This window comes from Protopterus annectens, chromosome 3.part0 (assembly GCF_019279795.1).
Source record: "Protopterus annectens isolate FY-2018-M chromosome 3.part0, PAN1.0, whole genome shotgun sequence".
Classification (NCBI taxonomy): Eukaryota; Metazoa; Chordata; order Ceratodontiformes; family Protopteridae; genus Protopterus; species Protopterus annectens.
In genome coordinates this window covers 1,331,238,261-1,331,262,598 of record NC_056731.1, presented here as the reverse complement: position 1 = coordinate 1,331,262,598, position 24,338 = coordinate 1,331,238,261, and the positions used below count along the sequence as shown (strand labels likewise).

The following is a 24,338-nucleotide window of genomic DNA, read 5'->3' as shown; positions in this document are numbered from 1 at the left end:
GCTATTTTCAATGATGACTACAACAATCTTCAAATTAAATATTGCTGAACATATTTCCTAGTACTGCGGTATTTTACAGCTGCTTTGGTATCTTTATATCCACATATTCAGGAAAGCTGCCCTAAGATAGATGCTTTCTGTTCTATCTTCTGGCAGGCAAGGATGCTGCAAACATGATTCTAGTTTATTCACTCTAGTCTTACCATAAATACTCGGACAAAAACTGCTATGGAACAAAATAGGTACCTGCATGCATCATTTGTTTAGCATGAGGTTCTGGGACATATTTCCTACTACAAAAAAGCAGACAAGACTCAGCGGAAATTAAATCAAAATTAATGGAAAGAGGCAGAGTGAAATTGTAGAGATGGACTAGAACCCTTTATTTGTAAGATGCTACAATAATTAATCATTCCACTGCAGAAAGGCATAGAGGTGAGAGCAAACTGACATTAGATGTGCTGAGAAACAAGCATATTTATATACAAAAAATAGATAAAGGCAGAACATATTTTTTTGCTGTGTCACTGTAACAGGTTACACAAATACTATACAGCCATATAAGGATGGGTAAAAACTGAATGTCATCAAGGACCATTGCTTTCAGATCAGTATCTCATTTATTTTCTTACCATAAAATACTCTGGTTCACATCAAAGCTCCTGCAAAGCATATCTCAATGCTAAAGATAATAGTCTGGAAAGATAATTCAACAAGTATCTTCCAATTAAACTATTTTTATGTTGTTTAATTAAAGATTATTGTTTGGTGCTCACCTTGTCTTCTGGCTTTCCTCCTTCACTGTTCCATTTCTGTAATGTTTCTGTTGTACCATCTGCTAGTGGCTCAAAACCTCCTTTTACAGCTGTACTGCCAAACTTGCAGAGCAGTAATAAAAGCGGTACAACTGTTTGGTAAAAAGAAATATTTAGAAAGGGTTTGGTAAGTAAAGCAGTGTGTTTCTAAAGTTATTTCACTAGATGCTTCTTTTATAACTGCTCTGACCTATTGCAGCAATGCTTTCAAAGAATATTTTTTAAGTGTAATCTTGGATGATAGCCTTAGCATGAAATAAATCATGAATGCAGTAAATTAATGTAAAAAAAAAAAAAACAAATGATTTCTGTTGAATCTATAAAATCTGTAGTAACTCTGTGACATGAAAACTTGTCAGTGCACACCATTGTGATGATTTAAATAACAGTGTTACCACATCATTTGCATAATTATAAACAACTTTGTTAAGTTTCAATGAAATCATTCATATTGAGCATGAAACAGACTTTATGATACCAGATAACCCTGTAAAACAATTAGCAAAGGTTAACAGAGAAGGCCACATAAACATTTTTCTTTTGTTTTGGTGGGGGGAAGATCACTGGAATGTTCTAGTTATATTTTTATGCCATGTTTTACATTCAGTACAGATAGTACAGCAGAATAATGTCTACTACCTCCATGGGGAGACATTTTTTTAAACCTGGAGAATAAAATGAAAGTTGTAAGCAAGCTTTGTAGAATTTTTTTGAAGTTGGAGTTACTGCAGTGAGCACTGACAAAAAAAAAATCTGTGTTTGCAGATGCAGAGGAATAATTTAAAGCTGAGCTACAGTCTGCGTTTGTAAAATTATAACACATGATAAAAAAAGTTATGGTTGAGGATAGTTCCATGGTGGGTATTGCACAAAGGTTAGACAAAATAGGAGCAATCAGTTTTTGTTTAATTAACTCTCATATGTGAGTATTAAATTCAGCAAGATGACTGTACTTTGGGGATAAAACACTTCCTCCTTATCCCAAGATTGCATGACCTCAGAGTTAGTAGATTTAAATTATGCCATCACTTTGGTAGTGATGCACTTGGGTGAAAATTGTGAATTCTGCATTACATTAAAGTTTATTATATTAAGGCATGAGCTGATCAACCATGTGAAGCTTTAGTGTCAGCAGTATAAGTAAATCTTATTGCTCAGTTTATTTACACAGCTAATGTTTGACAGTGCACTGCGTGTTCTATCTGAGACTGCACACACTAGGATAAGGGAGTTCACCTTTCCCCACTTTTCCGTGATCTTGGAGTTGATATATTTAAAGTAGTGGGGGGACATGGGGGCCTTTCCTACTTCAAAAATGTTTTTTTTTTCTTTTTTTGAATTTTTGATGTGGACTCTTGAGGTAACATTTGCTTAAATGGTTTTGCTATACTGAGTAAAATATGAACTTAATTTTTTATTTGCAGATGTCTGAGGTGCTATAGACTTCTTTAAATAAAAGGATTATCAGTGATATAAGTGGTATCAGTAAAAACACATTTAACAGTATGCTGCACATATACTGTAAAACATGTATACATGTGCATACCAGGGAAATGGATGTTTGTTATACTACAGTATTTAAATCTTGTAGTCCCATTATTAGAGAGAGACATCTTTTTATCTTCAGAAATGTTGTTTTGCATTTATGAAAGAAATGTGATATCTTATAATCAATGAATTACAGAAGTGGTTGTTGTTAATGTCTATTCTTTCATAGTAACAGAAGTTGGGAGTTTACTTTTAGTTCTACCAAAATAATCACCAAGTGATTTCTCCTTGGTTATAAGTGCAGTAATGTTTGGTGCTATAAAACTGAATTCTTCCATATTTTCCAGTTCACGATAATAAAATATATGTGTGTGTGTATTGCTTAATCTACCTTGGAGAGTTTTAATATTTAGAGATGTTTAAGCCAGTTTATAGAGAAATTAAAGTTGTTAGTATAATACAAAAAGAAATTACAATACAAAGTGAAAGTAAAGCAGGCTTATGGTATATTTAGAAAGAAAACATGGGCGATAGAAGTTTAGGAGATGGAAAGTGTGAATAGGTATTTGTTCACATTTAGGGATATAGTTTATTCTGGTGTTGAGCATGAATGGAGCCAGCTTTTGCCTAGGAAGTCTTTCAGAATGGTTTTTAAGGATAAGAGGGAGGATATTGACCTGATGAACAGAGATAAGGAGCTCCAGGCCATAGCAACATGGTACAACTGCAAACACTGTCCAGCACATTTTACAGGTTTATGGACAAACATGCCATTTTAGTCATTGAATCATATTGACCAAGTAGGTATACAATATAGGGGAATGTTATTTAGTGCTGGACAAGCAGATCGATTTTGGATAATTTTATAAGTGGTAAGAAACTGTGCAATTCTAACCAATTTATGCTTTTTAGTGCTATGCAGTGGTGGGTTCTGAAAGGGATGTTGTTGTTGTGTCTTTCAGCTTATCCCGGTTAGGAGTCACCACAGCGGAACTCCAGTCTGCTAATGTTTGGTAGTAGATTTTTACATGCTGAGTTACCAGCCCTGACGCACAACCTTCAACGAAGGCATGCTCATTCACGCATGTCTCCACACAGAAGACGCTCTAGCTGAGAATCGAACAGGACAACTTCTTGCTGTGAGGTGACAAAGCTACTGCAGCACCACTGAAAGGGATATTGGCTGTAAATTTAGGCACTTTCTTCTAGCATTGTTCAAGTTTTGATTTTTGTGACTCCTGGAAGTAAGGATGGGAGCACCATAAAGTGGCATGGGGTGGACATAAGTATTGGCAAGTGTAGCTTTAGTTGCATCAGTGAGAAAATAATTGTTTCTATAAAGCATCCCTAGTTCTTGATGAGTTTTTTTAAGCAATTTTGTATATGCAGGTCAAATTTAGGATTATCATTCACTATCATCCATAACAGTTTCCTATGAGAAGTGACTTCAATGGTTGTATTATCAAGTGAGATGACTTAAAATTTAGTTTTTTTATGGGAGAGGGATTTTAGGGAAAAATCAATAGTTTGTTTTTTAGGGTTGAACATGAGTTGTGAATTAAAAAAAGCTATGTTTCAGTTGCTGTTAAAGCTTTCTGAGTAATATTTCAGAGGTATGCCATAATGCCAGATTTGAAAAAGAGTGTGAAGTCATCTGCACATTGTATCAGGGAAGCCTGTTGTGTGGATGTCTGAAGGATGCTGTTGAGGATGTTAATGAGGATAGGGCTAAGGATAGACCCTTGTGGTACACCAGTGGTGACTGGCAGGTATGGAGACAGGATGTAATGCCATTTTATTGACTGATACCTATTGGATAGATAGTTTTTGAACCAAAGAAGCATGGGTTGAGGAGACCTAATGAAGAAATTTGAAGTAGATGTTTGCTGTGGCAAACTGTTGCTAAGGCTTTAGACAAATCTAGAAATAAGTATGAGACTAGTTTGTCATTAACTCTAGCTCTACTGACAGTAGTTGTATAGGGTAGAAGTGCAGTTTATAGAAATGATGGATGCCGTGTTTTGTAGGGGATAGGCATTCTTAGCAATGGTTTTTGAATACATTTTTCAAGTACTTTGGAGAGGGGAGATAAGATTGCTGTAGGCCTAAATTTAGTAATGACTGTGGCTGCTGGGCAGGATTAGGATTAGATGTTGGGGAATCCTTGGTTAGTGATGCTATACTATCTATGAAATAAAAGTTGAATTGTGCTGCTGTTTCAAGTGATGAGGTATTAGGAGAGGAGTTAGGGTTGAATTTATGGCTGGGATACAAGATTTTTTTAATGGCTGTCCAGATTTTTTTAGGGTTGTATTTAGTATTATTATGAAAGTTATTATAGTATATATTTTGTCTTCATTCATTTGCTTTTTAGTACAACTGGAAAGCATTCTGTAGTTTTCCAGACATTGTGATGTTTTATATTTTTGCCAATCTTTTCATGCTTCTTCTCTGTCCTACATTAGTATCCCAATCTTTTTGGGTAGCCAAACTGCATCATGTTTTTCTAGTCCCTTCCTTCTAGGAGGTACAAGGCCACTTAAGATAATCAGGAATTGTATTGAATTCATTTATAGCATTGTCTAAGGTGAGGATTTTTTAGGAAGTTCCATTTGGTAGATGACAGGTTAGTAATGAATATCTCTGGGTTAAAACTGGAAAGGTTGCATGTTGTTTTTTAAACATGCTCCTTAAGTGGATGCGTAGGATGTCTGGTTCTAGAGAATGGGAAATGATCACCGAGACATTCAGACATTATACCAGAGGTGGTGTATTTCCTAAGGTCTAATACTAGCATCCAGTCTAATAGGGAATTTCATGTCTTGTTACAATGTGCGGGACTATTAATTACTTGTGTGAAACCAAATAAGTTCATGTTAGATGTACATGAGTTAGACGTTATGTCCAACTCACTGGCATTTCACATCACCAAGCGGTATTATTTCTTGTGGAATTGTTATGCATTTCCAATGCAGGATATCTTCAAGTACAGCTGCACTGTCACCAGGAAGGATATAAAGGACAGTAATACATATTTGTTTATAACTGTTTAATTTCAGGAAAGTAATAAGAAGTTCAGCTGAACTGAATTTCGGTATTGGTTTGTTGTAAGAGGAAATGTGGTAGTTGTTGGGAAATATTAAAGCAATACCACCACCTTTCCTCTTTATATGATCTTTATGGATGATATCATATCTGGGAGGTGTAATTTCGGAGTTGTTTATGCTGGGTGTAAGCCACATTTCAGTTACCGTGAGAATACCAGGCTTATGTTCGGTAATCCAAACATGTAGCTCAGGAATTTTATTTCTTATGCTTCTAACATTTATGGCAGCAAAATTTAGATTACCCAGATTGGGGATGACCGTAGTAAGGTTACAGTAATATGTGGAAGAGAAGTGTCTTGATGTTCATTAAGATAGTTGGGGCCAGAATAAGGGTGACTGTCTCCTTCTAAAAGGATTTCAGTATATTGGGGAATTACTGATACTTGTTTTTTGAGGGTATTTTTCCACTTAATTTTTGTTTTAGTTTGAGTTGAAATTGTGTTAATCAGTCTATATTTGGAATAAAGCTGAGGGGCATCAGTAAATAGGTTTGGTGTGATCTGTGGAGATTGTAAGGAGAAGTATGAATAGGTGGCTGGAACAGAGCTGGAAATACATTGAGGTCTATTACAGAGTCATAGTAGGATGAAAGATGTCCCAGTAACAGGATAAGAACAGTGCATAAGCTGAGTAGTAACATGAATGTGTATGATGTAGTTGGCAGGTAGTGGGAAAGTGGAGATCAAGAAGGAAAAAGAAGCTGCAGGGTAGAAAGAGATTTTGTGGTGGTGGAATCTGAAAGCTGATAGAGGTTAGGTAGGAAAAAGTATTTTCAATGGAATCAAGAGAGCTAGGTTATCCTAGTATCTTTCCTGGAATGTAAGAAATAGGGGGTTTAAAAGCCTAGAGTCTAAGAATGTTGGTAAAATAGGAGGAAGTGAGGGTTTATTTGGGAAAAGTGGAAGATACAATGTAGAATAGACAGGTACTATTAGGGAGGGGGTGTGACTGTAAATGAATATAGTGCAGAGCAGTATGGGAGGAAGATTGGTAGTTGGGAATGGTGCTAAAAGATGAAATGGAAGTTGGGAATTAGGCAAAAAGAAACAGGAGTATGTGTATGGTAGTAGTAAGGTTAATAAGTTTAGGTATTATTTATGCATCACTTTCAGGATATGTCTAAAAATGGTACATCTTTGTGAAAAGGTGGTATTAGCAAATTCTTATTGCACTCTCGTGTGTCACTTCATCAAAAATACCCACCTGCTGTGTGCCATTGTTTACATAAGGCTGATGAAATACTTGCTGCTTTTAAACTTCGCTAGCACCTGTGCAGTTTAAATACTGTTCTTATCAACAAACTCAGGTATTTCCAAGTCTGAAGGGAGAACAGCCACCAAAATAACTCAAAACCAAATTAAAAAAAAAAATAGTAGTTTCAGCAGCTGCACACACAGTGGATGAAAACACAATTGCACATAATATAAAACACCACAATAAATGTATTAGTCATAAAATAAAATTAAAATTAAGCGCTTTTACGCTGCTACAATCAGGTCTTCATCAGAATGACTTCATGAACAAAGAACAGTGTTTAAATACCTTAAATCCCTTAAAAGTGGTGCCAAACTGCAATATCTAATATTATTTCTATCTGGTCGTATTCCCAAAAGAAATTTGTGTTAATGAATATGCATATTTATATAGGTACACTTTTTAAGGAATTTTTGTTAATGGCTATAAAGGATTCATTAGATGAACACCTTTTGACATCCACAAACACATATCTATTTATTTACCTATTTACTTGGTCATTTTTTGTCACTTAGAATTGTCTCTGTGGTAGGTATTTTATTTTATTTTGTTTCATATTTCATATCTCACACCTTTCATTTTTAATACTGTTGGTACAAAAAAATATTTTTTCAGCACTTCAGAGTAGGGATATGAAAATCAGTTTTAGATTTATTGTTAATGGAAAGGTAGTTCCTCATTAAAAAACTTTTGGATATTGCATTTTGGCGCCATTTTTAAGGTATTTAAACACTGTTCTTTGTTTGTGAAGTCATTCTGAAGAGTTTCTGATTGTAGCAGAATGAGAAAGCTTAATTTTAACTTTATTTTATGACTAATACATTTATTGTGGTGTTTTATATTACGTTCAATTGTGTTTTCCTCCAGAGTGTGTGCAGCTGCCAAAACAGCTAATATTTTTTTTATTTAAACACAGGTATTTGATAACCTGGTATGAACACTCTGTCATGCAAACTATACTTAAATATTTTTGCTAATATTATACTTCATGTTATATACTAAAAGTATGCTCAGAGCTAATTGAATTTGTCTTTTGGTAATATATTAATAACATTTTTTTCTGCACCAGATTTTTATTTTCAGTTTGGCTACTTCATACAAAAGACCTGAACCAGAACCTTGAGAAAAATGGTATACTATTTTTATATCAATGTTTCAATAAATAAAGGTACTTAATAATTTAATAAATGGACCTTAACTTCTTGATATGAGAACTGAAGTTGTTTTGCTAGTAAAGCATTCTGACATTCTGAAAGTTAATGATGAAATAAAAATAAGATTGTATGCAACCAGATATAAATCATAGCAATATAAGCCGTATCTGAAAGTCTAAGACAAAAGTCAGAAAAGATCATAATTTAAGATAACTAGGAATACAGTCAAAATATCTTATACTTACGAAGTAATAATAAACCTCCCAAGATCATCAGACCAATGGCTGCAGGTCCAAGCACAGCATTGCTGCCAACTACTTTTTCATTACATGGACATGTACAGACACGTAGCTGCAGAAACTGATCTTCTGGACATGATTTGCCTTGATTATCTTTTACTTTAATTTGAACTTTAAAATTCCCAGGATATAAGTCTTGTGGAGTCAGTAATTCCACACTTGTAGCTTTTATAAGAAACATAAATGATGAGGGGTTAGAACAAACAAACAATCTGAAGCAAAGTGAAGTACATATTTCAAAGGTAATAGTTTAAATTATTTGATAATTTGAGTCTTTAGATATGTAAATAAATATAACAGTATTAACAGCTCAAAGAATTTCCTTGTTCCACACTTCACTAATTCACATTTTGCAGTCATCTTAATAATAACGCAAGCATACTGAAAGATCTTTATCAGCTACATTTATTAGCTAATCAGTCTGAATCTCCAAACTAATCTGCAACACTGTATACTCTTGGTGTTTGTTGCTTTGACATTTACTCATCTTAGCAATACATAGACAGACAAAACTTTTATTCAGGCAGCAAAATGTTGAAAGAAAGACATCAATGTCCTGGATTCAAGAACGTGATAATAGTAACATGAGCCTGGGTTATATGCTTGTTCTTTGCCAATGAACGCATGAAGAGGTTAGTTATCCAGAAATTACTGCATACACATTGTTAGAAAAATATATAATAGTAATGTGCATATGCTTAGTACATTCAAAGCCTAAAAGGGTTAATACATTTTTCTGTTTACACTGCATGAATTTGTACAGCTATTAGAAAATAACAAGAAGCATTTAATTTCTGCTAATGTCATGAGACCTAACAAAGAGACGTTTCATTTCTGCTAATGTCATGAAACTTAACAAAGAGATATTCATTTCTGCTTATGCCATGAAAAAGTGTGCAGCTGCTAGAAGCTTTGATAAAGAGCACAATAGATGCTTGAAAGTATAAACCACAGTCAGCATTACTTGCACCAAAGTTAGAAATGTATCTTGAATCTAGACAAAATGTAACACATGTATTAGAACTGTACAATTGAAGAATTGAAATGTATTTAGACGGGCTAAAAATAAGCCCAAGCCAAGGTTGTTTTTCTCAATATTTTTGCAAGATGACAAATAATCTGAACTAGTCAGCAATAAGTCTAGTAACATTTTCTGTGAAACATACAGAAAGCTGTGTCCAACTATGTCAGCAATAGAATAGTAAAATTTTCTGTGTGACATGGAGAGAACTGTTAAAAAATAACATACAAATCACCAGTAATTGGGACAAACCTTGTGCCTACATGCTTTGTCTCCTTGCTGCAAGTAATAAAGGGTGCCTTGCTTGAACCTAGCGTGCATTGGTCTTTGAAGTTTTTTCCTTTGACACACATGCTCATTATCTGTGTAGCAGTATCACTTCTTGCTTTCACAAGATTGTGGTTAGACAAGCACAGATGACCTAGGCAGCCATCTAGGGCACTGCTTGGCCAAAAGTGCTTTTACAACTTTTTTACCTAAGTAAAAAACCCTGTGGATAAAGCACTTAACACCTCTTAACATCACTATTCTAGCATGTCCAAAGGTCAGTTGACAATCTCCTCTCCGGTCCAGTTGGTGAATCTGGGAATCTTGAGGCAATGTTACAACTGCCTCATGTACACAGACAACCCTCTCCTCCTCTCAACAAATTCCAACACATGTGAGAGATGCAACCATATAGCCAAACTGGAGGTTAAGCTCTCTCAACTCAGTACTGGCGTAACCAGTCAGGAGAAGAAGGAAACCACACTCACTACAATTCCAGTCTCACATAGACCTACCACGACAACAAACCAAACACATAAACACACAAAAACATACTCGGAGGCTCTAAATAAAAATCTGCCTAAGCAGCAGAGACCTCCAAAGCAGACACCCAAGCAACCGCTACCCCAAAACAAAACACGTGCAACACATAGTTCACAAAGCCAGTGTGCCGAACAGTCACAGCCCTTAAGGCTAAACAACACACCTTATACACTTGTAATAGGTGACTCTATCATCAGGCACACTGACATCCCGCTCACCAGGCTGAACAAGGAGAAGGTCACGGTTAGCTGCCTGTCGGGCGCTAGGATCCGCCACATAACACAAGCACTCAGGTCACTCCAAGGCAAGTACAAATATGACTCAGTCATTGTCCATGCTGGCGTGAATGACCTGAGATGTACCTCCCTGGACTACATGAAAAGAGACATAGAGGAGCTCTCTGAGAATGTAGCCCAGGCCGGTATGACCCTGACCTTGAGTAGCATCTTACCCTCACCAAGAATGATGCCACAATATGAAGACAAGATGATCAATTTCAACAATTGGCTTAAGTGTTGGTGTCATTCAAAGGGGATCCAATGCCTGTCAGCCTGGGATGACATGCTCGACAAGCCACGATGCTTCGCTAGGGACGGCTTGCACCTGTCACCCCTGGGCTTTTGGATATTGGCAAAGGCTCTTGCTACCCCCATAGTGCCTTTTTTAGGCAAGGCTCAAAAGACAAACCCACCTCCATAGGTATCACAAGGGATAAGAAACTAAGAGTAATGCTACTCAACGCCAGAAGTCTAAACCTCAAGATGCACACACTCAAAACTCTCCTTAGCATGGAGAACATCGATATCTGTGTAGTAACAGAAACCTGGTTCAAGGCTCCCGAGAGCACCCCAGCACTACCAGGTTATACCTCATACCATGCTTTTCAGCCCCAAAACATGGACCGAACCACAAAAGGAGGGGGAGTATCAATATTCGTCAAAGATACCCACACCTCCAGGTTGCTGGCACAGCACGAAGCATCAGAGACTATCCATGTGCAACTAACTGTGGGTAAAACTGCCTTCCAGTTTACAGCCTGCTACAGACCACCCTCCCAAACACAGGAACCCCACTCAGCCTTCCTGAGAATACTGGAAAATATGAAGGTCTCTCCAAACACCATTATATTGGGCGACTTCAACTACCCAAACATAGACTGGGAGCATTACTCTAGCTCCAACACCCTAGCCCAAAGGTTCCTAGAATTTATAAACTCAAATGCTATGGAACAACTTGTTACCACTCCCACAAGAGGGGAAAACATACTGGACCTGATCATCACCAACATGGGGACACTATGCTCCAGACCAGAAGTGTATCCCTCACTGGTAAGATCAGACCATAAACTAATCTCACTGGATATTCACATCCCGACCCCACCCCCTGCCCAGAAAACCACAGTGAAAAACTTCTCTAAAGCAAATTTCACACACCTCAAAACTGAGGCAAAATCCTTCAAAGGCCCCGGGCCTGTGGAAAATATGGCCCAGACCGCAGAATCCTTTATAAACGCATTCTATGAACACCTTCAGGAATGCATGGATCATGCAATCCCAAATAAAACCAAGACCCAATCCTCCTAAGGCAGACGTCCTGTCTGGTGGACCCCAGCCATAAACAAACTATACAATAGAAGGAGGAAGCTACTTCATGATAGAGCAAAATCCCAAAAAGGGAAGGCATCTCTGATCAGTATTAGCAAAAAACTACAGGCACTCATAAAATTGTCTAAGGCCAGCTTTGAGAGAAAAATTGCACAGGACACTAAGGATAATCACAAGGCTTTCTTTAGTTATGTTAGGAACCTGGGTGGGATTTCCCAGATATGCTCAGAATTAGTCCAAAATGACAAAAAATACACCAAGCCCACAGACATTGCCAACATCCTAGCTGACAGGTTCAGTGCAAACCCCCCCCTCCCCACCAAAAGGGCAAATATCTATCTCAACAGAGTGCTGCCCCCCTAACATCTCAGATGTTCAGGTAAGAGCCGCCCTCTCCAAAGCAAAAAACACAGCATCAATGGGACCAGATGGTGTCCCGGGCTGCGTCCTACATGAACTCCAAGAAGAGCTAAACCCAAACATAAAACTACTGTTCAGTCTTAGCCTTACTACAGGATATGTACCCAAAGAGTTGCGTACAGCAACAGTGGTCCCTCTCCAAAAAGGTGGTGCCTCAACGGATCCTGGAAACTATCGCCCTATAAGCCTGACTAGCTTGGTCTGCAAAGCTATGGAAAGGATCATCATGGACCTCATAAATAAAGATATTGGGGACCTACAGACACTGGATCCTACCCAGTTTGGCTTTGTTAAGGGCAGATCCTGCCTCTTAAACCTGGTCGATTTCTTTGAAACAGTCACCAAGGCCATTGACGAGGGGAAGGTCGTCCACACAGCCTACCTGGACCTCGCAAAAGCCTTCGATACAATACCCCACTCAGGCATTATAGATAAGCTCACCAGCTTAAATATAAACCCCTATGTCACTAGATGGGTTGCAAACTGGCTCAAGGACAGAACCCACATGGTTAGAATTGCTGGAGCCATGTCAGACTCCAAACCAGTTACAAGTGGCATCCCACAAGGCTCAGTCCTGGGACCTCTCTTGTTCGGTATATATTTCTCGGCGGTACAGGCCAACAAGGAAGGACTGTGGCTGACTAAGTTCACAGATGACTGCAAACTGGGCACCATAATCAACTCTCCAGCCGACACAAGCATCCTCCAAAAGGGCCTCATAGAAACAGACAACTGGTGCCAGAGCCATGGCCTCAAGCTAAATGCCAAAAAGTGTATAGTCATCCCCTTTGGCAAAAACATAGTGCCCACAAATTACCACATAGGTGGTAATCCATTAAGTACAGAAGAAGTCATTAGGGACCTGGGGACCCAAGTTGATAGCAATCTCTCATTTGACAACCACGTGGCTAAAGTGGTTAGAAAAACATTTTATATAGCCCACCTAATCATGAAGGGATTCACATCTAGATCAGGGGAGGTCATCGTGCCTCTTTACTCATCCCTCATCAGGCCCATAATTGAGTACAATGCCCCTTTTGTGATGTACCTTACCAGACACCTGCAGCAACTGGAAAGACCCCAAAAGTACCTCACCAAGAGGATCAAATGCTCAAACAGATGCCATATGCTGCCCGGTTAAAGAAACTCCAGCTCTACTCAGTGGCATACCGCCTGCTCAGAGGTGATCTGTGCCTGACATATAAAGCCATGTCCAACCTGGAATTAATGGGCATGCTGCACCTCAGAAAATCCAAATCCCATCGAGCTACGCGCTCGAGAGACTGAAACCTCAGCACTGAAATAAATAGGACATGCTGGAGGGACAGATTCATAACCCAGATGCTCCCTTCACTCTGGAATAAAATCCCAGTCCAGGTTAGGCAGAGTCCCACATTGACCCTCTTCAAGAGGAATCTTGATGAGTGGATGGGAGATCATAGGTTACCCCGGCTATCACTTCTGTGTCACTGTTAGACAGAGGCACAGTATACTAACCTCAAAAAAAGGCATAGCAAAATTAATTTAAAATGGGTGGTGAAAGCCAAACACAATCTGGATAGGCTTATAAATGCCCTAGGGCAGATAGCCTAGTATGAACCTATGAACCTATGAACCTACCAACAATCAATGAAATGAGACACTGAGCCTCAAAGGTCCTGCCTGTGATTCACTATCTAGATTATGATGTGTTAGACTGAGCAAAAGGCAAAGAAACTTTGAACAGTGGAGGGTAGGGGCTATTGTGGTAGTTGCAACAGCATCAGGAGTCAGGAGTCATTGATACTGAGGATCTACAACATGATCAAAATAGTACTGCAGTTGGGGTGCAGCTCAGTCAAAATGGTCTGACTTGTAGCAGATACTTGTTTTTCAGTCTGGCACACAATGAGATATTATGAGGAATCATCTTTTGTCTCAAGTCTAAGGCATAAAGCCAGAGACTTCCAAGATGGCTGTGCACTTATCAACAGCTTAACTTCAGCTCTCCCAGTTTGTAAACAGAAACTTAGACAAAGGAGTGGCATTGAAACATTTTCACATTTGGTTGAATAGAGATAAGAAAAGAACATAGGCTGTACCATGTGCTTTATAATGGGTAACCTCAATTTTTAAGCTAGGTAATACCTGTGGGTGAAGCTGTTGATGTGTGGTAACTGTTTCTATTTGGAGGGATAAAGGTAATTTTTAAGACAGTTTTGTGTGTTTTTATAAGTTAATATTAGGTGGGGTGTTTTGAAAATGTGTTTTGTGTTTTTGTGTAAGGGTTCTCATTAAACTGAAAATTCTTGAAAAATGTGACATAGGTTCAGATGGAGATGAAAAGGACTAACTGTACAAATAATAAGCCTGCCAAACATTAGTGTATGCATTTAACACAAATTTTGGAAATGCACATTCAGAACTGTCATGTATAATAGATGGGAACAATCACTTTTTATCATAATGGCTACGCTATCCATATTATCTTCCAATGTCAGTTACCTTGCAGGCATAGACAAAAAGGAAAAAGTATTGTAAAATGCAGGGTGCAAATAGAATTCTGCAGGAGACACATTTGTCAAAAAATGAGCATGTATATTTGTCAAAGAAAGGATTTCAGGACGGATATTAAGCAGAATATCACAACAAAGGGAAAGCGAATAATTATACTAATTTCTAGAGGGAATCTGATAGTGTTAGGAGATGTACAAATACAGTAATGGTGGGTTTGTGGTAGTAAAGGACTATTGGTGAGGGAGGAGGTTTACATTGGTATGTATTTATAGTCTACTAAAAGCTACAATTATGGAGCTTAAGAAAATGTTGTTAAAAATAATCAGCTTTTTGCAGGTAATATTACTTATACTGGGGACTGGATTTGCAATAGTGAGGATGTATCAGGGGTACCTAAAAGTGAAAATATAACAAAAATGGTACATTTCTGAAGACATGTATGAAAATATTTAGTATGGAAGATGTGAAGTTAGTAGTAGGAAGTTGGACAGAATTTATATATTATTCCGTAAGGAACAATAACTTGGCTAGACTATTCAGGAATTATATTTAATTGGAACATTTGCATTTAATTGAAAGTTTCAATGCACAAACAATAACTATCTCATATCAAGCACCACTAAATACTCAGATAAAAATGCAGGGTGATGAAAAAAAATGAGACACTGGCACTTTTCAACCTACCTGTTAAAAAGTTAGGAATTTATGGAATGGTTAGTGGAAACTAATCAAAAGTTATTAGGAAAAATAGAAATATCTTCAGAAGCCATAGCTACTGAGTGAGATAAAATGAAAATGGAATTTAAAAACAGGGTGGAAAAAATGAGAAAGAGATATGGTTAAGAAGTATTAAGAATTACTTAGAGGGGCTGACAAAGGTTAAAGTATTGGTGAATAAGAGGGATCTCAAAGAATAAGAAGAGGCACAAATGCAGAGTGGTAAAGAGAAAATAAGGGAATGTTATATATGCATGCATTTAGAAAGACTGCTGTTAAGCAACAATTTTTTTATAATAACTCCAGAGTACAAAACCTTTTACCACAATGACTTAGGCAGCAGAAAGCAGAAAGGGTTGTTGCCAAACTTAGGGGGCCTACAACAAATAATAATAACAACAATTATTATTATAGGTTCATAGGTTCATAGGTTGGTACTAGGCTATCAGCCCTAAGGCCTATACAAGCCTAGCCATAACAATTCCCTGGATATTTCTTCCCACAGTATTTACTTCTCTGGACCCCTGTCTAGCAGAGTGACTGACATGATCCCCGGGGTGAATTTCCTATCTCCCATCTAATCACCAAGGTTCCTTTTGAAGAGGGCCAAGGAGGCGCTCTGCTTGATATGTATGGGTAGTCTATTCCAGAGTATGGGGAGTCTCTGGGTAAGGAACCTATCCCTCCAGCATGTTTTGTTTATTGTGATGAGAAGGTTTAGATCCCTGGAGCATGTGGCTCTAAGGGATTGGGATTTCTTTAAGTGGAGCATGTCCAACAGCTCAGGGTTTGACATGACCTTGTATGTTAAGCAGAAATCGCCTCCGAGTAGACAATATGCCACAGAGTATAGCTGAAGCTTTTTTAGATGGTCAGCATATGGCATCTGCTTTAGGCCTGTTATTCTTTTAGTGAGGTATTTCTGTGGCCTTTCCAGCTGTTGCAGATGTCTTGTGAGGTACATACCAAATGGGGCATTATACTCTATAATGGGTCTAAAGAGGGATGAGTACAGTGGGACAATGACCTCCTTTTTTCCTGGATGAAAAGCCCTTAGTGATGAGGTGTGCCACATAGAAAGATTTCCTGACTGTTGTGGTGATGTGGTTATCGAAAGTGAGACCACTGTCCACCTGTGTCCCTAAGTCTCTCATCACACTTTCGATGTTTAGTGTACTGCCATCTATGTTGTAATTCATGGGTACATGCTTCTTTCCAAAGTGGATAACTATAGATTTTTTGGCATTAAGCTTGAGCCCATGGCTCTGGCACCAGGTATCTGTTTCTGTAAGGCCCTTTTGTAGAATATCCACATCATTTTGGGATTCAATAATGGCTCCCAGTTTGCAGTCATCTGCAAACTTTGTCAGCCAGAGTCCCTTAGTGTTGGCCTGTACTTCAGAGAAGTAGATGCCAAACAAGAGTGGTCCCAGGACTGAACCCTGAGGTACTCCACTTGTCACTTGGAGCTGGATTTGGAGTCGGCTACTTTTACAGTCTGGGTTCTGTCAGTAAGCCAGTTGGCAACCCATCGAGTGATGTAGGGATTTATGCCCAGCTTAGTAAGTTTATCTATGATTCCAGAGTGGGGGATGGTGTCAAAGGTCTTGGTGAGGTCCAGATAGGCTCTGTGGACTGCCTTACCCTCGTCCACAGCACTGGAGACTGATTAATATCATCATCATCATCATTATTATTATTATAAATAATAACCAGAGATCCTGTAGAGATTTTTGAAATTTTATACAATTTAAATAAAGCAGAAAAATGTGGAAATCAAGAATGAGCACAAATGGAAATATTTATGGAAATAATCATGTCAAGATTAGAGGTAGATGAGAATAAACAACATATATTAAGATAGGAGGGTATAAGATAAAATGGTGATGGATAATCAATCTTCAGATAAAAGTTACAATGAACAGATGGTGTTCCTGTGGAAGCTTAGAAGTTAGGAGGGAAGAAAGTGATAAATATCTGGAAGATTTTTAAGTACCAACATCTTGGAAGAAAGCTGTGGTCTCTGTATTACCTAAGGACAGTAAAGACCCATCAGACTCAGCATCCAAGAACTCATTTCAATTTTAAACCATAAAATATTGCATAACTATAATAATTATTCAGCAGAGGTTAGAAGAGATTGGTAAGAGGGAATGGAAAAACAATTTAGAGGTAAACAATATGAAGACATACGCATTGCTCTCAAGTATGAAACAAAGTCCAGAAGGTTTAGTATTTTTATTGGAAATATTTCCATAGGAATTTTTATTCCCCAAGCAGATTTCATAGAATGCTTTCTCAGATAGACAGCAAATGTTGGAGGTATGATGAGACAAAAGAGGTAACTGGGAAGATGTGTTTTGTAATGTAATGAGTTGGCAGATTTTAATTCCCTAAAGAGTACTTTTGTCAAAAATACTGGGTGAATAAATGGCTGCAACTAATGATATGAATTTTTGAGCTGGGACACAGGATCTGAATTGCCTAGACATAATAACGGCTTATTAAGTTTAACTCTGTTGGCTGCCAAAAATCAATTACTAGAAATGTAAGTCTAAGTCTAAACCATCTGGATTTGAAGTATCGAATATTATAAATGGGATAAAGGAGTTGGAAGAGGGATCTTTAGAAAAGGGAAGAAACACATTACATAGAAATAAATGTAAATTGTAGGAACAATATGTGCAGAATGATGTTCAGGAGGAGGAGAGAGGTTTAAGGGAAGGCAGGCATTCATCAATTTATGCAATTTTGGACTGATGATAATTACAAAAAAGAAAGACATATGATATATAATGTACGTAAATGGAAATGTTAATATGGTTTGTTTTCTTTTCTGTTAATGTATGTTTTCCTATGTCTTAAGTTATAATTTAATGAAGGTGTTTTAAAAACAGTTATTCACAAAGCTAGATATAGTGGAAAACACACACGTGTCCTATTACTAAACTACTACGTTTTTTTTTGTTTGTTTTTTTACAGCAATGCTTTAAGAAATGAATAAGGTAAAAGAATATTGTAAACATTGCTTTCATGTACTTAAGAAGTTGTGAGAATAACAAGCATTGCATTAATGTGCATTTATTGAAGAAGAACTAATTTGATACTCAGACAACTGCATTACTTATTGACTGCAGTCCTCTAAGATTTGTCAAAAAAGGCACAAAGTTTTCAAGGGGCAGACAAAAATATGAATCAAAATCAGGGAGATTCTACAAATTTAGTGATAGCTGTGAGCTATGTGGGCAGTAGACTTTGCAGGAGTATTTTCTGTGAATCAGAGGTTGGAAAACTTTGTGTTGAAGAAAGATAAAATCCATTACTGGAGGCATTATTTCTATCACTGTAAGACATCTGGTGTGTACACAGTCAACATAAGGGAATAAGGGGTATACCTGTTGCATACTGAGACTGTCAGTGAGAGTGACTGACCCTGTATTTATTTGCTCAGGATAAATGGATAGTAATATGTTTTGCAGAATTATTGTATATCAGTATGTTTCAAAGTTCAAATACATTACTGTGGCCATTTTTTCATAATCAAATATTTGAGCTGTGCATACAAAGTGGCTATAATTTCTTGAGTATGAGGGCTAACTACTGAAGAAAATTACCCTCCTATCATATTTAAGTTAAATAGTCATTAATCTGGATTTATAGGATTAGTGCCTATTTATATGCCACAAGTTAGAATGCTTTGTTGTGACCATTTTTCTCAGATGCATGTAAACAATCAATAAAGTGGCTCTAATAGGTATAAAGACCATCTATGTATAAATGTGGCTTAAGACTGCTGCCATTTTTATCACAGATAAATAGTCACTGAACTGTCATGGCATGATCAGTGTCAAACAATGCACTGGTATACTGGTATAGCGAATGAGTGCCTGTGTGCATAGTGGATACTGTAGTGTATCTGAAAGTAGTAAGTTAGTCAAAAAGTAATTTTTACATCTTACTTCAGGAAATAGATCAACAAAATTGCAAATTTTGCTGGGCATCAATAAAGACTCTCCTTAACCGAGACAAGCCCAGCCAACTTACCCCATTTACGCAAATCCAAACCAACACCCTAGCCAACTAATTCAACAAACAATTGTTACAGTCCATTCCTTCCTTAAATACTTAGTACCCACCTCCCAGCACAAGCAAACAACCCAGCCAATATATTTAATCTACAACCCATCCACACTTATATTTTATATAAAAAAAAAATAATCAAAATGTAAAACCCACCACACTGCCTCCAAAGAATCTACGTGCTGAATACATAAAATTGCTGCAGATGCTCTAACTTACCCCATCTCTATTTTTGTAAATAGATCTATCTCAGAAAGTTATGTACCAATGCTCTGGAAAAATCCTATATTATACCCTTACATAAAGGTGGTAAATCCAGAGATATATTCAACTACAGACCTACTGCCATCTTATCTCCTTTATAAAAAATTCTTAATCAAAGTATTCACTCACAAATCCTTAATTATTTTCCTAATAACTCAATTCTCTCCCCACCCCAACATGTTTTTTTACCCAGACCACAACACAAATACAGCACTAATAAAAAATGGGTCTATATTAGAACACTGAACATTTGAAATGTCGGGTGTTCTAATGTCGACCCATTTTCAGTGGACGCTGAAAATATCGAAGTAACAGGAAACCAAATTCTTTCCTAAGGAAAGAATTCAGTTGTCCGTTTCTGTTGCTTCGGTATTTTCAGCGCTCTGGTGGCAAGTTATGGGTCAGGTTCAAGTAAGTGTGTGATTGTGTGGACGTGTGGGTTAGGGTGCGGGTGAGGTGACTGTGCGATAGTGACGGACCATAGGGTTAGGATTTGGGTTAAGGAAAGTGGATAGTTAGTGGTTTTTGTATAATTTAGTGTAGGATTGGGTGTTAGAGTTTAGGTGTATGTGCGTGGATTGCTGTTTGTTTGGTGTGCTTGTGTTGTGTGTATATGTTTTGGAGCAGCAAATTTTTTCCAAAGAAAAAAATTTGCTGCTCCGAATGTTCGATGTTTTATTTTTTCGATTGCTAGGGTTCGATATTAGAACACCCGACATTTTGAATGTTCGGTGCTCTAATATAGACCCTAAACAACACCAATACTACAAATCAACATAGAAATACAAGGAATGTTGCCGCTTCGCTTTTTTTGATCTTTCTAAACCTTTTGATACTGCTTCTTCTCACAAAAGCTAAAGGTTCTCTAAAAGAAATTTTCTGCTGTACCAGAGAAACTGGAAGAAACAGACTGCATCAATTTTATGAAAGCACAAATAAGCAACTGGACTGGTATTTCTCAGCAGGATTTATTAACTGAAAGAACACATTGAGTGTATGCTCCAAACTTGGCCACGAGAAAGCAGTCAAGACATATCTTAATAAAGATGCAATAATACCAGCAGAAATAGAAGATTCTGACAAAAGAAAATCAGAAGGGAAAAGTGAGACAGCAGAGCATTTGTTGAAAATGGTTTGCAGTATGCAGAAGAGAAACAAATTCAAAACAATTATGGAATGTTGAGAGGCAGGTGTGACATTCAACCTGCTTTATACAGCTGCCTTCAAATTATTTTTCCTGGAGGATTTTTTTTATTTATTTATTTTTATTTTACATTTGTTGACCGGGCTAGTCCAGCTGGATATATGTCCATTTTCAGTGGAGGCCCAGGGAGAAAAGCTCCACAAACAACAAAAAATAGGCCAAGACAATGATATTTACAATAGAAATCGGTACATTACAAAGCTTTATAACATATTACATATCTAGGATTTTACATTCTGTATTCCAATAGGAAAAACCTGATGTAAATAAATTTAAATACAACAGTAGTTTGAATTAATAATGCAAATTATATCTAAGAGATACTATAGATTCTAAAGTCGCACAAAAATATCAAAAGAAAAACGCTAGTGTTAAGTGGATAGAGTATTCAAAAGCAAAGTACAAGGATATAATTATAATGTTTAGTCTCACAAGAGTTCTGGTCTTATATGAAAATGGTTAGTTATTCAATGGTATATACATATTTACATGAGGAATAATCCTCAGACTGGTCAAGTACACTATTATCAGTGAGTAAACACAAGATAATGTTCATCAGAGGCTAGGAATCAAGGGAGTCTAGAAAAAGGTATGGTAGTTAGTCTGGGTTATAACAGGGGCATAGCCAGTGTGATTTGAGGTAGGGTTTGAGCTTGCTTTTAAATAGTTTAACTGAGGATAGTGAGGTTAGTTGACTTGGGAGGCTGTTCCAGGTTTTACCTACTGTATTAGAGAACAGGGTATCACCAGCTGAATTGTTGGATTCAGACATTTGTACAAGTAGTTTATTAGATGAGTGTAAGGTTTTAAGATTGTTATAGGGGATGACTAGGGATGCACGTATGGGTGAATTTTGAGGTAGATACAGGATCTTGTGGGCTAGTATTAGTTGATTCAAAAGTATTAGATTTGGCAATTCTAACCATCCAAGGTGATTCAGGTTGATACAGTGGTGAGTTCTATAGGAGGATCCAGCTGCAAATCTGGCAATATTGTTGTAGGAGAATGACAATTTGCTCAGATTACTTCTGCATATTTTGATATAGATAAGGGAGGCATAGAGCAGGGTAGAGATAAGGTGGGTGCAAGCAATGGTGACCCTGGATAGAGGAGTTAGAAAGGGTTTGATCCTGTAGAGGGAACCTAGTTGCTTATTCACTGTTTTTATGGTGTTATTAATGTGAGGCTCAAAAGACAAGTTATTATCTATTAGTACTCCGAGTAGTTTGGTGGTTGGCTCAAAGGATCAAAGTCATTTTTAATGTAGAATAGGCTAAGAAAGAAATAAAAACTTTTATCCAACAAAAAGTGAGGCAACAAGCAAAAGGGGACTCTGCTTTGCATTCGTTTGACATCAAGGTTCATAAAGAGACTTTGCCAATTAAACCTTTTTCAATGTTTTAAAGAAAAATACTTGAGAGACAGAAAAACATGCAAGTGATAACTAAGAGAATCAGGAATACATTGAACTTGAACCAATGTCTGGCGTTGGAAGATTGAGATGAATCAGAAGAAGGCCAGCAACACTGAAATTAGTGAACTAGTGAGAGACTATAAAGTAGCAATCACATTTGTGACATATGGCTTTTCAAAAAATTATGTAAAAAAGATTGGACTTTTGTTGACTTTCTTAACCTTTAAGGTTGATTTTAAAGCACACCCCCCCTTACGCCATTAATGTTCAGAGAGACACTAAAAGGGGAAAAATAACTGTCAGTTAAACTTTTTTTGTTCTTATCGTAAAGCAGTTTTTTGTAGTGAGAAGTCAAGTACATTTTAAATTTAGTGGGAGTCTGTTCAGTGACTGTTGTATGCGTTAAAACATTAATGTAAACAAGTATTTTCTTAGTTGTAAGAAATATATGCTTTTCAGTATAACAAGCGAAGAAAGGCTGGATAAAAGCAAATTTAGTGTTAATATGCTGTGTTCTTAGGCTGTTTGAGTGGAATGTAAAATGGCATTGATTATATTATATGTAGAATTAATTTATTTTTCCTTATTTTACAAAAGTGAACATACTGACTAATACTTTTGGCTTTAACTGCAAATGGGTGTTTTTGAAGTCAAGTTGGCTTTACAAATAAGATAACATGATGAAAGCCATGAAAAATGCTAAGTTTCTTACAGCTGCAAAGATATTACCTTTGTTTCCATTAGCAAATGTTTAGTGGGAGTCAAGAAATCTGTGGCTGAAGCCAGCTGGATATTCTGTTCTATTTGAAAATTACAAAGACTTATTACTGAGTATTTTTCCATGGAAACTAGCTGTCTGAGATACAAACAGTTATTCTTGAGAGCTCTGAGCATTCTTTGATTAGAGAAATGCAAAATGTAAAGATGCATGGCAAGCAGTTTGGTGAAAAATAAAGACTGAAAGTATGGGAAGGGAATAAGAGTCAGCAAGCCTCTAGCAGTCTTTATAATTTAATGCATTTAGTGCATAATTTAGTTTTATTTAAAGATATCAAGTGAGCTTTTGCTTAGAGCTAAAGTGAATGTTTTCTAAAAGTACAAAAGGTGTTTACATTTGGTTGAATAGAGATAAGAAAAGAACTTAGGCTGTGCCATTTGCTTTATAATGGGTAACCTTAATTTTTAAGTTAGGTAATACCTGTGGGTGCAGCTGTTGATGTGAGGTAACTGTTTTTATTTGGCTGGATAAAGGTAACTTTTCAAGACAGTTTTGTGCATTTTTTATAAGTTAATACTGGGCGGGGTGCTTTGAAAATGTGTTTTGTGTTTTTGTATAAGTGTTTTCATTAAAATGAAAATTCTTGAAAAATGTGACATAGGTTCAGATTGAGATGAAAAGGACTAACTTTACAAATGATAAGCCTGCCAAACATTAGTGTATGCATTTAACACAAATTTTGGAAATGCACATTCAAAACTGTCACGTATAATAGATGGGAACAATCACTTTTTATAATAATGGCTACGCTATCCATATTATCTTTGAATGTAAATTACCTTGCAGGCATAGGCAAAAGGAAAAAGTATTATTAAATGCAGGGTCCAGAAAGAATTCTGCAGGAGTCACATTTGGAAATAAATGATCATGTATATTTAACAAAGAAAGGAATTCAGGGTGGATATTAAGCAGACTATCACAACAAAGGAAAAGACGAATAATTATACTAATTTCTAGAGGGAATCTGATAGTGATAGAAGATGTACAAATACAGTAATGGTGGGTTTGTGGTAGTAAGGGACTATTGACAAGGGAGGAGGATTACATTGGTATGTATTTATAGTCTACTAAAAGCTGCTATTATGGAGCTTAAGAAAATATTGGTAAAAATAATCAGCTTTCTGCAGGTAATATTACTTATACTGGGGAATGGAACTTGATTCGCAATAGCGAGGATGTATCAGGGGTACCTAAAAGTGAAAATATAACAAAAATGGTATATTTCTGAAGATGTATGAAAATATTTAGTATGGAAGATGTGAATTTAGTAGTAGGAAGTTGGACAGAATTTATATATTATTCCGTAAGGAAAAATAACTTGGCTAGACTATTCAGGAATTATATTTCACTGGAACATTTGCATTTAATTGAAAGCTTCAACACACAAATAACTATCTCATATCAAGCACCACT

The 24,338-nt window shown here is 36.9% G+C and overlaps 1 protein-coding gene across 1 annotated transcript in view; it reads right to left on the bottom strand.

Annotated features, from left to right (window-relative positions):
- The window catches only part of LOC122796734 (desmoglein-2-like), a 273,226-nt gene that overhangs the window by 48,877 nt on the left and 200,011 nt on the right, over positions 1–24,338 (bottom strand). The window contains exons 12-13 of the mRNA XM_044065443.1: positions 8,064–8,282; positions 777–907 (exon numbers count right to left, since the gene is read on the bottom strand). Coding sequence (XP_043921378.1) covers positions 777–907; positions 8,064–8,282 — 350 coding nt within the window. The remainder of the gene's footprint in view (positions 1–776; positions 908–8,063; positions 8,283–24,338) is intronic.